This window comes from Hyperoodon ampullatus (assembly GCF_949752795.1).
Source record: "Hyperoodon ampullatus genome assembly, chromosome: 5".
In the NCBI taxonomy this organism is placed as follows: Eukaryota; Metazoa; Chordata; class Mammalia; order Artiodactyla; family Ziphiidae; genus Hyperoodon; species Hyperoodon ampullatus.
Window position 1 is genome coordinate 87,796,202 of NC_136918.1, and position 17,696 is coordinate 87,813,897.

Below are 17,696 nucleotides of genomic sequence, written 5' to 3' on the forward strand. Positions count from 1 at the left end.
GCTTGGAATATACATTTCATATGATTGTCTAAATCTTCTATTAGTTTCCAATTCAGCCTTGACCCAATCAAACACAAGAAGACTGCTACTCAAAATAAAGATTTCTAAAAATTAGGTGATTATCTATGATGATCTGCCCCAAAGTGAAGCTGTTGTTTCTGAGAAGCTTGTGATCATTGGTGGGTTGGCTAATGAGAAATAAAAGATTATCCTCAACCTCAAATTTTACTTCACTGTAGTATGTGTGGAAGGGGCAACAACTGGCTTTAACAGAAAGAACTATCATGAAATGATGGAAAATTTCCCTAGGAAATTTTAATTTCTTCCCATTTTCTATTTAGTAATAAAGTACTGATTCATAAAAGAAAAAAAGAACGTTCTTTGAAAACCTATTAACCTATTATTGTATTGCTGTAGTCTCATGGGAAGTAATTGTGATGATTCCATTAGGAATGGTGCAAAGAGAAGTCACCTCTAGCTCATCACTAGTACAGCTTTACAGTTGAAAAACCCAACATCACACTCTCTGACATTATACAGAATCACAGGAAAACTGCAGGGAGCCTGACTTCTCTATGAAAATAACATCTGTCATTAGAGATTACCCTTCTGTCCACAAACTATAAATTTGCTTATGTTTTTGTGAGCAACAAATTAGTGATTTTAATCTAAAATAAACTTTTTTTGGTCATTTATCTAACAAAGAGTTGAACTTTACTTAACAGACTTTTCTTACTTACCAGATTTGTCTTAGTATTGGGCAGATCCAAGGAGATGACTCTTTGTCTACTCATATTCAATAAGCTCAAGAACAAATTCATCTCTACTCTTTCTCTCCCCACAAACTCTGAACACACACACACACACACACACACACACACACACACACACACACTCTCACACTCAGTTCCCCCTCTCCACTTCTATTTCTGTTCATAACACCATTTTTTCAGGTCACCAGGTCCAGAATCTTGGTGTCATTTTTGACTGATCATGTTTCCCCACCCATCCAAAAGTTTTATGTTTCAGAAGATAACAGAAAGTATAAGAGAGAGAGAAAGCAAAAAAACACAAAGTAAGGGTAAAGAAAGATATTCTGTAATAACCTAAATGGGAAAAGAATTAAAAAAAAAATAGATATATGTATATGTATAACTGAATCACTTTGCTTTACACCTGAAACTAACACAACATTGTAAACCAACTATACTCCAATATAAAATAAAAATTAAAAAAAAAGAAAGATGGAAAGCAAATGTGGTAGCACTATTCACTTTCATCACAAATTGACAATCAAAATTTGTTACTTGAAGAAATAAAAAATGTCTCTATCTTTGATGATTTTCTTCCCTTTCTCCCAGCTTTTTGTATTACTTAAGTTTTGGTCTTAACAAACCAGTATTCCCTCAGCCTTGAGGGTTTGTCTCCAGCATAACTGACATTTGATTTTACTAGCTATTTAAGTATATGGAATCAAATAATCTTAAGCTGACTCGCTTCACTTCAGCAACTGAATAAGGCATTGAACAATCATATTTCCCAGAAAATACAAGACTTAATGAACAAAGGACAATTATTTTGCAAATGCCCCTTTCTAGTGAAATTTACCTTGGGCTTGAATAGTTTGTATTATAAGATTCTTTTCGAAGGGGACTTTTTAAAATGAATTTAAACACTTCATACTTTTCTGCTTGTACTTTACAGAAGAATACAGTAATATCAGCAAGCACAGACAGAAATAAATACAACTAACAACAGCACCTTTCAAGTCAGTAAACTATAACTGGAAGAACATTCCGGCAGAGGTCAGGAGACCAGGATTCTAATCCTAGGCCTGCTGTTAACTAACTGTGTGACCTTAGGGAAGGAAGTCAACTTCAGTTCCTAACTGGAAAAGTGAAATGTTTGGAAAAAGTGGAATCAAACGGCCTTCTGCCTTTGACATTTTGTAGAGCGCTAAGGAGTTCTATGGGTTTAGGTTTATGTGCAATAAGATTATCTGATTTACAATCTCCTGTCCCGTACAGAACAAATCCCTTTATCTACTTTTGCAAAAGGGTCATTGACACTGGTGATTTGTTGCTTTTCTTATAAAGTCACAAGAATTAATCAGGTGTTTATATAAGGCTTGTGCAAAATTAAATGTTCAAAAAACTTAGAAGGTGAAAGATATTAGTCTATGAGACACAAAAAAGAGGAAAAAAGGTAGCATTTGAGTGAGATTTTTAATAGAAATGTAAAATAACACTCAAAGCCAACATTTTTTCTTCCCTCTCTGTCAGTCATGTGAGCTGGAGAAAACTCCCATACCACCCCTTCATCTTGGGAAATTCCCATTACATACAACATAAACTGCAGCTTTGCATTAGCTTTCATAAATTATGCACTGTCTTCAGAAACCAAAGAAATTTAATTCTTCCCAGCTGGCTGACACCTCTTGTTTGATAGCATCTCTTGTTTTATATTGTCTCACAGTGTTTAAGACTCAGCATCTATGAGGTACTGAATTTGCAATTTTAAAAAAATGGAATTGAACAAACCCCTTTGAAAATGTACCCTTCCATTCATTCACTCATTCATTCTTTTAATGAACATTTATTGACCACCTGGTATACATAAGGCACTGTGATAGTTGTTGTAGGGGATGGAGAGAAATTAACAGTGTATAAGGGCAGAATGACATGATGCAGTTATTATAAGTATGGATCACCTGTATGTTGCCTAGAGTGTCTGAGCCATAGTGAGGGTATAACATAGAAAGCACTACTCAATTAGTGATCATATCAGACAAGTTCACAGTCTCTTAAGTGGGGTAGCTGACCTGTGGAATGCTGTAAAAAGAGAAGAGACTGTCCTGGGTGGAATGAACACAGACTGGGTGCCAAGACTTCCCTGCTTTTGCCATTAGATGATTCCATAGTGATTGAATAAACATTTTCCACATTTCCTCTCATCAATCCTTACTCTTAATTTATAAAATAATTGGTCTTTAAACCATCTTGGCAAATGAAATGCAGAAACTAATGTCCAATTGCAAGAAAATGACACTGAAGTGTTTTAAAATACCATCAACATTTATGTATTCTGGAAACACCAAACCAAACACATGGTTGTCACCCCTTTACTTATATCTTCATTTGACCCCAAAACTGTCATTAAACAATCATTTTTTTCCTTCTTTGTACTTCCCCTGGGGACTCACCTCGGTCTTGGTTCCGACGATGTTTCCAGTATAGTAGGATTGAAATTAAGACCAGAAGAATTACCAAGGAAACAATACTTAACAGTAGTGGAACTGAAAACCAAAAGCCTGTGGATATTGAAGGGAGAAAAGGAAAAACAAGCCATAAGTGGAAGCTGTAGAGGCGAAAAGTGATAAAGAGACAGTTGTGACGAGTTTTTACTAGGGCTGAGCTTTCGATGAAAAGTATTCTTAAATATATATATACTGAGGTCTATATTCATGACCTCACATTATTTTAATAACATTTAAATAGTAATAATCGCTAACATGTTTTATGTAGTTACTAAGTAGTAGGAGCTTTGAATGTGTTACCTCATTTAATCCTCAAAATAGCCCAAGAGTTAGGTCTTATTATAATTATCTAACAGATTAAAAAAACAAACAACTGAGGCTCAGAGAAGTTAAGTAAGCCCAAAATCAGTGTAGTAAGTGGTAGAACAAGGCTTGGCCAGAGGTCTGTTTGCCTTCAAAGCACATATTCTTTGCCATACTGTCCATTAAAGTAATACATTTATTGAGGCATTTTTGAAAAATACAGAGAAATATAAAGGAAAAGAATAAAGAATCTCGTGATTCCAACCCCCAGGAATAACTCATCTCAATGTTTTTATTGTGTTGCTTCTAATCTATGCCTTTGTTACTAAATCTCTTTCCAATAGTCAATAGATGCAACTTAGCCTGAATGTCAGCCCCTCAGTGTCACTGTGTAATACAAAGGCAGAAGAAGCACTCCCTGATTTGGGAGTCTCCAGCATCTTCTCCATACCTTTATAATGGAATTTGTCACATCATACTTTAACTGAGCACCTTCAGATTTGTCTAATTTCACTAGTTCTAGTGCTCGACATACTGCTTTAAGCATGAAAGATTTTTAGTAAATGTTCGCAGAACGAACAAACATTATACAAATGATGCATAAACATTATAAATGATATGTCAATTTTGGCACTCTTGGAAAGACATGTTCCTTTTCAGATTTTTGTTTTTCAGGGAAATTTACCCTTCACCGTGGCTGAATCTGAGGATCTCTTCACAAATGTCCAAATCTAATACTGCAAACCTCTTGAGCAAATTTACCTAAATGTTTACTTTTTGATGAGTCTGCTTTTTCAAGGACCCCAGAAATGACTACAGGATATGTTTCACTAGAGGCCACCATACCAATGAGGTCTAAACTTTTCCAGCTTTTATTGTTTACAGTGTGCCCAGAAAAAAGCAGCAATATCCTTTTATAGGAGGCTTATTACTGAGTGCCTCATCCAGAGTTAGTGCTTCAAAACTACATAGAGAAAGAAAACTGTGGCTGTCATCACTAAAGTGTCCTATCTCTAAAACCACCGCTTTCTTTATTCTCTCTCCCATAATCTTTACCTCTTGTATTGATGAGGCCCAGAGACAGCAGTTTAGATAGAAACGCAGGAGAGCAAAAGAGGTCCTGAACAGGAGGCAGTTTATTTTAAAAGGGGGTGAGGAAAACATCTCAGATTGTCCCCCTTCCTAAAAGCCCCTTTCCCACAGTGTAGATTATGCAAAGGTTTCATCCTGGATGTGGCTTCTTCCAGGAAAACATCCTAATTCCTCCAGATTGAGCTGATGCTCCTTCTCCCCACTCTCAATCCTCCCATGGTGTACCACAGCTGTCTTTTTTTTTTTTTTTTAAGTAGAGAAAGGTTTATTGCAGGGCCAAAGAAGAACAGGTGGCTCATGCTCAAAAACCCGAACTCCTACTATAGCTTTCTTATTGGAGCATTTATCATGAAGTTTTACAATTGCCCAGCTCCTTTTGCATTCCCCCCTAGACTAGAAGCTCCCTGTGTGAAGGGACTGAGTCCTCACTGTTGCGTTTCTGGCATAACAAATGCTCAGTTAGTAGCACGGAAGAATAAAACAATGGATGGATCTCAGCAAAAGTGTTCAGTATGTGGGCAACATACCACATTTGCCAAGGTAAAATCGGCTTTATTGGCTTCCTCAACTCTGTTTTTCTTTCCCTACTTATCCCATTCTCTCCCTTATCAGCTCCTTTGCTAAAGGCCAAGAGGCTCTGCAGAGCATTCATCACCTTGCAGGTGTGTGTCCACAAATGTGACCACAGTAAATCTTGCCCTCTCTCTCTTACCTTTGTTCACAGTTTCCCTGTAGTTGGTCACAGTCCCCAGGTGCAGTACCTGGCAGATCACCTCCTTCCCCACCTGACTCTTGGGGTCTTTGATCTGGAGGATGCTGGTGACAGACGTTGTCCCATTGGGGTGTGAGAGAATCTCAGTACTGTTCTCAATCTCTGACCCAGAGACCTTCCAGGAGATCATAGGGGCTGGGCGAGCATTGGCAGAGCAAGTGATATTTAGGTGGTCTTCAGATAATTTATAGTGAAGGAATACTGTGGGCTGTACTGGGACAAAAAAAAAAAATGATCTGCCATCAGTTAAGCATGGTGTGAGTGCCACACTCTCCTCAGAGAGATGAGAGAAAGATCTTTACAGAAAGACAGTGGAGGCTAGAAAGATAAGGTAGCACATCCAATCCAAACTGGGGCCTTCTGGGTTCTTCCTGTGTCTAATTCTCTGAATTGCAGGATGGAGACTGGCCTAGTACAACCCTGTGACAAGTATGATCCTCCCTGTAGTTTACCTCTAGGAGAATTAGCTGGATGGACAGAAGGTACCTTCTCCCCCAAACAGTGCAGAGCCTAATTATTCTTTTCTCTTCCATGGGCAATGTAATATCTCTGCCTTCTTCTGGGTACCCCTCTCAAATAGTTTGACAATGACCGCCAATCGGCACCTCCATACAAGTAGTCTGCACTTCTTAGAAGCACGAGGGCAGTTTCAGGACAGAGAGCCCATAGGGGGGCTGCTGTTCAGAGAAAGCCTTTTTCTGTTTGGAACTGGGCCAGGGAACAAGATGCATGGAGCAGACTTGGCAAGTCCCTGTTTGAAATACCTATACAAAATGTCAATTAGAAATTCATAGTCAGTAGTCAGAAAATCACAGAATGACAGTTGTAAGGACCGTGGAGATCACCTTATGGAGTTAACAGAAAATAACTAGCTTATGAAAAAGGGACATTATTTTTAGGTCAGCTGTACCCTGTTCCCTTTCAAAAGTCCCTTGATTAATGAGTTCATTTTCCTTGGAATATACAGTTTATCTCTGCTGAGCAAATGCAAACTTGCCTTTCTGTGGTTGGCTTTGGAGCCCACAAGATAATTAAAGGGCAATGCTAAATGAAAGCTTGTCTGTGCTCAGAAGTTCAAGAGGTGGGTGGGTGGCAATAGGCTGGAGAAAATGAGCCTATAGGACTGTGGCTCTGTCCAGAGTGCCCAGATTACTAACATCAATAAGCCCTGGAGGAAGAGACATAAGGTAAAGGAAGACGAGTATGGTTGACGTGGCCAGACTGGCAGCAGGGTTCTCTGGTGTATTAAAGAATGACTTAGATGAAAGCTATAAGGTGTGGCTGGAAAGGATCAGTGTGGAAAAGAACTACAGAATTACTCGCTAGAAGATGCAGAGGAGTCTGCTTTTTGGGCAAAAAAAATAATATAAAGATTATGAGTAAAGAAGGGGGAGTAGGAGGAAGAAAGGTGAACAAAAAAGAAAAAGAAAAGGAAACAGAACAGAAATGAGAAAAATATGACACAAGAAGGAAAAGGAAGAAAAATGGTGGAAAGAAGGAAGGAAGGAAGGAAGGAAGGAAAGGAGAGGGAGGGAGGGAAGAAAAAAGAGCAAGGGAGGAAAAAAGGAAAGGAAAGAGGAAGGAAGGATTGGAGGAGGGGAGAGAGAGAGAAAGACAGGGAGACAGAGGGAAGCAGAGGAATGAAAGAAATAGAAATCAAGAAGAAAGCCTGATGCAAGATCCTGCAGAGAGGACTCATTACAGGCAAAACAAGTGAAAGAAACTTGTATTTGGTGTTGTCTTACCTCCCTTGCATTCTTATTTACTGAGCATCTTCTTATCCCTTGTCCAATATTCTTGGTGTGCACGAACTCTCATTTTAACATGCCTAATAACCCTGTCTAAGTTTGTCGTTTCCCTTCTAAAACTACCACCAAGTGTGCCATCCTCCAAAGTTACCCCTTATTCCTAATTCTCAATTCTTGATCTCAGCTAAGCATCAGTTAAGAAGAAAGGAATCTTATCAAACTAAACCTCTTGGATTTTAAAAGAATGCTTATTATTCAGTTAAATCTCTGGTAGGCATCAGGAATGAAGAGCCTCTGATGCATGTCTCCTTATCAATCCTGATACAGCTACACTGAAACAAAATGAGAGGGACCCCCATAACTGGCTCCAGCTTAGCCCAATCTGGCTTTGTCCTTAGATCCAAAAATACTAAAGCTGTTAGAGACCCTAGAGATGATCTACTTCACACTTCTGGTGCAGATAAATAAACTCTGGTACAGAGTGGACAGGACTCTTCTAGGGCCACATGACTGCTAATTGCAAAGCCAGGTCTGAACCACATCAGTGCTTATGGAGAACTTATCCTCACTATGGTCCTTAATTTACTCTTGTTGACAACAGTATTTGTCAGGGCAAAGATAACTCCAGGTAGAGATTCAACATAGTCCTTTGAATTCTCCAAATAACAGTAACCACAGTTACAGTAGACATGAAACGTCAAGTGTCCTCTCATGAGCCTTTCTGGGGTTAGGATCCTGAAAAACTAGGCACTACCACTACATTCCAAACATTCTGCAAAATAACATTTCAAGCCAGAGACAATGTATTCTCAGAGACTCTCACCAAAGAGAGTGAGGCAGGCTATTCCTGAGATCTTCCCAGAACCAAAGGTATTGAAGAGGCACTTGTAACACCCTTCATCTTCCAAGGTGGTATTCCAGAAGGTAATGGTTGAATTCATGAGTCCCAGCTGGGTGATGTTTAGCTTGTCCTTATAGGCAGGCTGGACTACAACCCCATGGTTCTGGCTAAAGGTGATCATGTTTTCTGGGCTTACAGCCTTGATTTTTTGCCATGTCACAATCAAAACTTCCTGGGGATTTTGCAGAGAGCATCTTAAAGAAGCAGGTGTGTTCAGCAACTCTTTTACATCTTGAGTCTCCACTTTCATCATGGAATCATAAAAAACATTTATATTTTAAATTTTAATACATACACAAATATACATTTTTTGATTAAAAACAATGCACGTTCAAAGTCAAATTTAGAAAAGATACAGAAAAATGCAAAAAAAGAAAACAACATTTACCTACCTTCCTGATGTTGCTAGAGAAATATAAGTTCAATTATTTGTTCAGTCTTTAAGAGTATCAGAGTAGAAAAATAAGAAAGCAAACTCCTAGTGACCAGAAATTACACGAAGAATCCCTGTAGGCTGGAAATTAGGTGAAGTGAGGTTGAAGATGGAAAGTGCCAAATAGGATAGAAGCATCACCAAGCGAGTTTATGCCTGGAGCAGTAACAGCTAGGAATAAGAAAGGGCCAATGGACAATAGGCAGAGTGATTAGTTTAAGTGAAGAAGGTATAGCAGCTCTATACGTTCCACACACATACCTGCAAAGGAAGGAGCAGCAGTAGTGATGTCTGCCTTCAGGAAGCAGTGAATATAGGAACACAAGATAGATATTCAGGACAGTGCTCCAGGAGGCTGATAGTACTGGAGATTTGACCACCAAATGACAATCTACACATTCCCCCATTTTTACTGTATACAGTGCAGAATATAAGGTATGGCAATAATTTCTTCCCCCTCCAATGCTGACTAGTCATATTGATATGATAGATGACTCAATGGGAGATCTCAATAAAACAAATAGCCAAACATTTGAGAAAGTTAACACAATGATAGAGGAATAATAAACTCTACAAACCCAAGAATTCACCAAATGAATAGAGATATCATAAATAAACTTTTTTATTATCATAAATAAATTTATTTATTTATCATAAATAAATAAATTTTGATGTGAATAAATGTGATATCTTAAGTGTGAAAAGGAACCAGCACTGTAAATAGTAGAAACTATAGACGCAGAAAATGAGAAATCTAAACTCTTAACAGACTTAGCAGAATGAATATCACTGAAGAGTAAATTAGTAAGTAGGAAGACCAGGTCATAGAATTTTTCCAGAATGTAGCACAAAGGGATAAAGATATAGAAAGGATTAAAGAAAAATTCAAAGACTAGAATGTTTCAGCATGAGTACAGTAAGAATTTTAAAAGGAGAGAAAGGGGAGAATAGAAGACAAAAACACTGCAAGGAACAAAAATGTATTTTTCAAAATGATAAAAGGAGGAATCTAAAATAAGACATACTAATCATGAACCTTCATGCACCTAACAACATAACTCTGAAATATATAAAAAGCTAATAGAACTACAAAGAAAAATCCATAAATCCATAATCATAATGGGAGAGTTTTTCATTGTTCTCTTGGAATTTTCACTTCCACGTATTAAAAAATAAGTAAGCCGCATAGCACAGGGAGATCAGCTCGGTGCTTTGTGACCACCTAGAGGGGTGGGATAGGCAGGGTGGGAGGGAGGGAGACGCAAGAGGGAAGAGATATGGGAACATATGTGTATGTATAACTGATTCACTTTGCTGTAAAGCAGAAACTAACACACAATTGTAAAGCAATTATACTTCAATAAAGATGTTAAAAAAATAAGTAAAGCAATAAAATCAAATATAAGGATATAAAACATTTGAAAAACAAATTTTTATATATAAATTATTATATATGTATGTGTAGTATGTGCATACGAGCATGTATATGTAAACTTTTACCCAAAAGAAAACATACAATCTTTTCAAACAACATGTGGAACATACCCCCAAATTGAACTTGAAATAGTACACAAAAAAATGACCTTGAACTCTGTCCATAATGCAATAAAATTAGAAATTTACATGCTTGTTTTAACTCCTTAATTACACCAGAAATCATAACAAGAATTATAAATCACTATGAATGACAATAAGAATATAATATATTAAAATCTGTAGAAATTTACAAAGTAGTTCTCAGATGGAAATATTTAATCCTAACTTAATTTACTAGGAAACAAGAAAGACTGAAGAAAATGAATACACACAGATATCCAAAATTCCCACCCCACCCAAGAAATGATAAAAGGAGTGAATTAATAAAGTTAAAGGCACAAATTAATAAAATGGTACACAAAATTTTGACTTAAACACCAAAATCTGTTATTTTTTTTTAGGACTAATAACACAGATAAACTGTCTAGAGTAATTAGAAAAAAAGAAGGCAGCATAAACAAACAAACAATATCCACTCAACAACATCAAGCATGAAAGATGGGCATATCAACAAATACAAATTGGAACCCGCAAGTGTTGCATAATTCCAATTTTAGTGAGGTGTACTCTTGGTAGATGTGAAAAGTTCTGGGGGGAATACCGGTTGTTAGGACTGGGGTTTCCAAAAGGTTTGTTGAGATTTTGCAGAGCAGAGATCTGAAGAAATTGCTGCTTTTAGAATAGAGAGTAGAAAAGGGATCAAAACTAGAGTTTTAACTTCTTGGGTAACTTTTCTCTCTGACTAATAATTTAGTGGAAAGCTTACAATTCTTCGCCACATATATGAAACTCCATTTAGGGTTGGTAAATCCTATGTTGTACATGGTATGAAACTTCCCTTTCCTACCCCTGTGAAGGCTGATGTAGTACAACATCACACAGAAGGTGATAAAAGGCCAGCAGCAAAGTGAGGTGTGGTCTCCTATGGAACCGAGGAGAAGGGACTGGCACAAGTAGGAAATTCAGCAGATGAGTGGAGAGCATAGGTGTATGTTTTATATGATAGTCTATGTGAACCTATGTAATTTCCATATTTCATTATTTTTAGTATATTTCTGTAAGAGGGACACACCCAATTTAAGGCTTATTACCAGACTACCTTCCCAAAAGGCCATATTCATTCACACTCCCTTAGGCATTCCCATATCTTTACAAACATAGGGAATTATTATTATTATTTTATTTTATTTATTCATTTATTTTTTTGTGGTACGCGGGCCTCTCACTGTTGTGGCCTCTCCCGTTGCAGAGCACAGGCTCCGGACGCGCAGGCTCAGCGGCCATGGCTCACGGGCCCAGCCGCTCCGCGGCATGTGGGATCTTCCTGGACTGGGGCATGAACCCGTGTCCCCTGTATCGGCAGGCGGACTCTCAACCACTGCGCCACCAGGGAAGCCCGGGAATTATTATTTTAAACATTATTCAATTTGATAGGTGAAAAATATCTTAATTTAGGAAGAATTTTTTCATGTCTGGTTTTATCTATGAAAAGTTTCTTAATATTAAAGTCTTTGAAAACATTGGAAAAAATGTGGAAAGCAGAAAGAACCACTTCCAGTCCTCCAAACGAATTACACACTTAAATAATTCATGCAGACAGATGAACTAACACAGCACAAACAAGAGTGGCCAAATGTCTCCACTCCAAAAACTGTGTTTCCTGGATTCCACGCAGGGGAATTGAGTATCTTTACCTTGTGCCCTGCAAAACATCATGGCAGCCAAGAACCAAATCAGTTGGAAGGTAGACAGATGACAGAAGAGCCTCCTCAACACCTGAAGACAGAAAGCAGAGTACAGAAGTGGGCATTTGGATGTGGACAAAGCTAAGGAAGCTTCAATCTAATCGCTGTCTCAGGAAATGTTGCAGCTAAAGTTTTAACCACCGGAAACCTTTGGTTTTGTGGAAGCAGAACCAGAGACTATAAATGGAAGAAATAACAGAGGGTGCTCAGGGTATGGGAAGGGAAAAGCAGCAGTGTGGTTCCTTCATTATGGCCATCAATAAGCAATTTGAGGCCTTGCTTCCAAAGCCACCACTGTCAAGACTGCTGGGAAAACAAACTGCCATAAGTATACCCAGAAAACATAGAGACTGCAAATGCTGAAGAACATTCACTCCCCAAATAATCCACATCTTTTTATACTAAAAATGTAACTCAGGTTGTAACCACTTGGCAGAATATGTGACTGTTGAGGTAGATTTTCCTGCAAATTCTGCACAGTTTATGTAAATTTTACCTTTTAAAAACCAGTGATGGCTTTATTTTTTCTTCATTGCTTTATTTTCATGTGTCTGGCAGAAATCCTTGGCCTTTTTACAAATCATGGTGGTATTTAAGGGAATATTATTCTGGGTATAATTTTGCTATAAAATGAAAGAGTGGAATGGAGACAATAACTTTACTCTGCAGCAGCCTCATGGCTGGCTTTGGTCTACATTAGTGTGTTCACTGTAAGGGGGTACAAGCTAGGAATGTAAATTTTCCCTATATTTTTTCCTATATTCTATATTTTTCTATAATTGAGGTGTGTAAGAAATATAGGTTTCTCTGTATTTTTCTTTAACTGAACTTTATTTTTATTTCATGTTGCCATTCCAACTAGAGGTAGAGACTTAATTTCAGTCAATATCACATAATCTCTGTCAGTTTAGCCCACCAACACTTCACAATTGTCCCAAACTCTGGCACTGCATCCACAGTCCTGGGAATGCCAAGCCGTGGGACAGGACCATTAACCCTTGGTTACAACAATCTATCCATGCTGGCACTGTGTTCCCCTCAAGTCATCCTGATCATCGGTTTGTGCAATTAAATCTTGCACTTACAGGATGTTCTCTCATGTTTCCCGATTCTCCAGATTCTGTGCTCCTGGATTCTTCTGTGCTGAACAAAGGTGAATTCTACAAGGCTCTCTGACTAGACTCCCATGTATCTGTCCATCTCTGTTTTACAGTTCCCTTGCCATGATGGGCAGGCTTGCCTCTTCCCACAGTTCCCCGCAAGAAAGCAAGGCACAGGTGTTTTCTGTTCTTTGATTTCAACACCTACCTGTAAGTTCTATTCACCACCCTCCTGGACTCCCTACTCCCGGGGGCCAGGCACAGAGCATCCTTTTCAGGACACAAACCGACACTAGTCAGTCCCTCTTTGCTCTCCCAGCCTAGGGTTAAAGAAGCTGTTTCCTCCATCACCTTGTATTCTTCCCATCAACTTTTTCTGGGATGAAGGCCTGTCCTTGGTCTTTCAGCATTTAGGCTTTTAAAACTCAAATGCTTAGGCTCTTGCTATTTCAAAACTTTGGCTTCTGAGTGTCCATCAACAGATGAATGGATAAAGAAGATGTGGCACATATATACAATGGAATATTACTCAGCCATAAAAAGAAATAAAATTGAGTTATTTGTAATGAGGTGGATGGACCTAGAGTCTGTCATACAGAGTGAAGTAAGTCAGAAAGAGAAAAACAAATACCGTATGCTAACACACATATATGGAATCTAAAAAAAAAAAATTGTCATGAAGAACCTAGGGGCAAGACGGGAATAAAGACACAGACCTACTAGAGAATGGACTTGAGGATATGGGGAGGGGGAAGTGTAAGCTGGGACAAAGTGAGAGAGTGGCATGAACATATATACACTACCAAACGTAAAATAGATAGCTAGTGGGAAGCAGCCGCATAGCACAGGGAAATCAGCTCGGTGCTTTGTGACCACCTAGAGGGGTGGGATAGGGAGGGTGGGAGGGAGGGAGACGCAAGAGGGAAGAGATATGGGGATATATGTATATGTATAGCTGATTCACTTTGTTATAAAGCAGAAACTAACACAACATTGTAAAGCAATTACACTCCAATAAAGATGTTAAAAAACAAAAAAAACTTTGGCTGCTGAAACTAAAAAGTTTTCTTTGGCATTCTAATTCCACACCATCATGCCACATGGAAATCCAGGCTCTAGCAAAGGCTGTGATGAGGAATGCAAATAGTTTGGCTTTCCGAGTAAAAATCTGTCTTTTAGGATAAGAGAGAAAACAGACACACACCAAAACACAAGATGTACGAACTGGGGGCCAGGAATGTTTAAGAAACAGAAGCACAGTGATTAAGGCAAAGGGAATTAGAAAGAAAGCTTTGCTATTAATTATATACACATTTCCTCTGGCTGACTTGAGTTCAGGCTAGCACCAATACTAGATGTGTAAGCTAGGACAAATCATTTTACCTCTCTGAAATGCAGAAAAAAATAATAGTACCAACCTTCTCTCTGTTAAAAAGACTAAATGAGATAGTATATGTAAAGCTCCTAGAACAGTGACTGATACAAATAAGCACTAAATCAATGTTGCTGTTATCTCTTTGGGTTACTATGAGAATTAATTAAGCATTTAAAGTATTTAATACAGTGCCTAAGGTATGGTAAAAGCCAATATATGTTAGGTAACTTAAACAATTCATTAATCAGATCACACAATAATGGAAATAGAGAAGTCCATTTATAACCTTTGTCAAGAGGCCCAGGGTTCAGAGGCCTCGGTCTTACCTGACAGCTGCCCATCTACATTGCCCCTATACATACCTCTTCCCTGAAAATTTCTAGGTCCAAATCCTGATCCACATACAGTCACATGAACTTGGAAACTTAACCTCTCTGCCTGTTTCTTTATTTGTAAAATTGGGTAATAACTCCTCCTTTGAAGGAGAGTGGTGAAGATTAAGAGCACCTGGCACTCAGTAAACACTAGCTCTAAGGCCACCATTCTCCTTTGTTAAGGAAAATAGTGAAATAACTGGCTGTGTGATCCTGCCAATAAACTATATACAAAAAAAAAAAATTACCTTCAGGCATTACTTGTATTTAGATTTTAATTTTTATTATTTTTATCAATTACCAATGTAAATGAAAATCCTCTCCTTCCTTCATTTTGTCATATACACAGGTCCTGAATAAACAAAATGTCTGTCTCTCGCGGATACCCAGGGTTTTGACCCTGATTTATCCAATCCTTTATGGCTTCCCAAGGCAAAGGCCCAGAGGATGCAGAAAGAGGCTGGAGCATCACAGAGGGAGCCAGCTCTCCTGGAGAGCCTGAGCCTGAAATTCTGCAACCCCACCCCAGGTTTCAGGGCCAAAACGGAGCCAATACAGCACCCTCTATCCCCGCCGCCAGCGCCCGCCTCCCAGCCCAGTTCCTGTCTGAGGATGTCAAGGATCTTCGGAGAAGCGTCTCCGGAGCCTGCGCCTGGCAGCATCCTTTTTCCAGCGCACTGGGACGGAGAACCGGAACGCCAGGAATGGCCTGTAAACCACCCTTTGGGCAAAATCCGCTTCTCAGCAAGGTTAAGAGCTGAGAGGAAAGCGCTAGCAGAAATCCCACCTCCGAACCAGACTGGGGAAAGCCGCAGCCCGGCGCTCTCAGCCCGCCGCCGCCCCAGGGCCCCCGGAGCGATGTTGCCCACCCTGCGCCCCCTTTCCCACGCCTGGCCCGGCTCACCAGCCACTCCATCCTCGCTCCTGGCCGCGCGGGGTGTTTGGCTTCAGCTGGGAAGCCCGGAGGGATCTCACACCGGACCACACAGAGCTCCTCCAGTTCTGTGGAGCAAGGATGCGCCCCGCCAGCGCCTGGGGAGAGCTGCCTCACTCCTCCTCCGACACAAATACCCCTCCTCCCCACCCCCGCCCCGCCCCCCAAGCAGAGGCATGAAGGCCAGTTTTTTCCAGTTTACTTGTAGGGGATAAAACAAAATAAATAGTACTCCTCTTTTCCTATCTTCAAAACGATTCGCAGTTTTCAGAGGTGAAAACTGGGGAAACAGAAAATGTTTGAAAAAATATACACCGTTTCCATTTTCATTGTACAGACAGAGAAAGGAAACAGGGAGAGGTGGGAAGACATGAATTGTTTCACTGCGTTGGCGCTTGGAGGAATGGCAATCTACACTGTGCAGCTGGCAAGGGCGAAATGATTTTTGAGAAATGTTACACAGTTTCCACAATTACCACCTCGGAAAATCCAAATATTTTGAAGCTGAATTTAAACAATAGACACTTTACAAAACAAATGTATATTTATTTTTATCCAGAACCAAATTATATACTGAAGCTATCAATGCTGTAATGATCTCTCCTTTCATGATGTGACTGGGTTTTTTTTCTCTGTGTGAGTTTTCTTTCATTTGTATTGATGATGAGGATTCTTCTCATTTTAACAAGTTCCGGAGTTCTTGGCTCTTAAACAAACAAAGAAAGACAAACAGATCAATGAAGTGTTCAATTCCTAAAGCCTTTTCTGTTTTCCTAACACCACCCCTATGACAAGGTGCTGAGACAGAGCTTTTTTACCTAAGGATCCATGGGGCTGTAAATTCCAGGGCGGTAACTAAAATAATGACTGATTTTCAGAAAAACACAAACATATTGAAAGGACTAAAATATTCATGGAGTGGCAAACAGGATACATAAAAGAAAGCCAACTTATAGACATAGAGAAATTAAGATCAAATTAAGGAAATTGAAAGAAAATTCTTAAAGCTTCAAAAATGACAAGTAGAGACACCAAGAAAGAGAATCAAAGTGACTTTATTTTTATTATTTTTTAAAACAGTTGTGTTTTACTTAATTAATTAATTATTTTTATTTTTATTTTTAGCTGCATTGTGTCTTCATTGCTGCACGCAGGCTTTCTCTAGTTGCCGTGAGCGGGAGCTACTCTTCGTTGTGGCGCGCGGGCTTCTCATTGCAGTGGCTTCTCTTGTGGAGCACGGGCTCTAGGCGTGCGGGCTTCAGTAGTTGTGGTGCGTGGGCTCAGTAGTTGCAGCACGCGGGCTCTAGAGCACAGGCACAGTAGTTGTGGTGCACGGGCTTAGTTGCTCCACTGCATGTGGGATCTTCCCAGACCAGGGATCGAACCCGTGTCCCCTGCATTGGCAGGCGGATTCTCAACCACTTGCAACCAGGGAAGTCCCCAGAGTGACTTTAAATGTCACAAGGCAGTGCTGGATGCAAGAAGGCAATGAGTTAACTTTCAAAATATTGAAGAAAAATAACTTTGAATTCTACTTTGTCTTTTATAAATATTGCTACACAGGTATATTTAAAAAACACTTTTAATTTTTTGATTAAATGTGTTATTCATAGAGGAAAGTGCATACATCATAACTACCCAATATGAATCGTCATAGAGTAAACATACTTGCATAGCCAGAAGCAGATAAAAAACTGACTATTCTCAGCTCACCAGAAACTGTCCTACTCTCTTTGCCTACCCCTCCTGTCACTGCCACCTTCCCACCACTCTTACTTTCAACATCATAGACTAGACTTGCCTGTTCGTAAACTTTGTATAAACGGCATCATAGAGTATGTCCTCATTTGTACCTGGGTTCTTTCACTCAACAGATTTGAAAAATTCATCCATGTTATTGCATGTAGTTGTGGTTCATTCATTCTCACTGCTGTATACTATCCCATTCTTTAAATGCCACATTTATTTATCTATTCTGCTGTTACTAGACATTTGTTTGTTTCTGTTTTGGGGTTATTTTTAATAGTGGTGTTATAAACATTCTTATACATGGCTTTTCCTAAACACATGTACACCATGCTGTTAGATTATTTTTTTGTTTTTGCCAGTTTTATCTTTTTCTATCAC

The 17,696-nt window shown here is 39.1% G+C and overlaps 1 protein-coding gene across 1 annotated transcript; it reads right to left on the minus strand.

The window, feature by feature from the left end:
• Positions 1 to 400: 400 nt before the first annotated feature.
• On the minus strand, positions 401 to 15,551 carry CD200 (CD200 molecule; the record flags this gene model as incomplete). Its single annotated transcript, XM_079705264.1, has 7 exons — positions 401 to 494; positions 1,397 to 1,455; positions 3,186 to 3,310; positions 5,364 to 5,636; positions 7,995 to 8,315; positions 11,736 to 11,817; positions 15,540 to 15,551. The coding sequence occupies 7 exons, from the start codon at positions 15,549 to 15,551 to the stop codon at positions 401 to 403; spliced, it is 966 nt and encodes a 321-aa protein (XP_079561390.1).
• Positions 15,552 to 17,696: the final 2,145 nt, after the last annotated feature.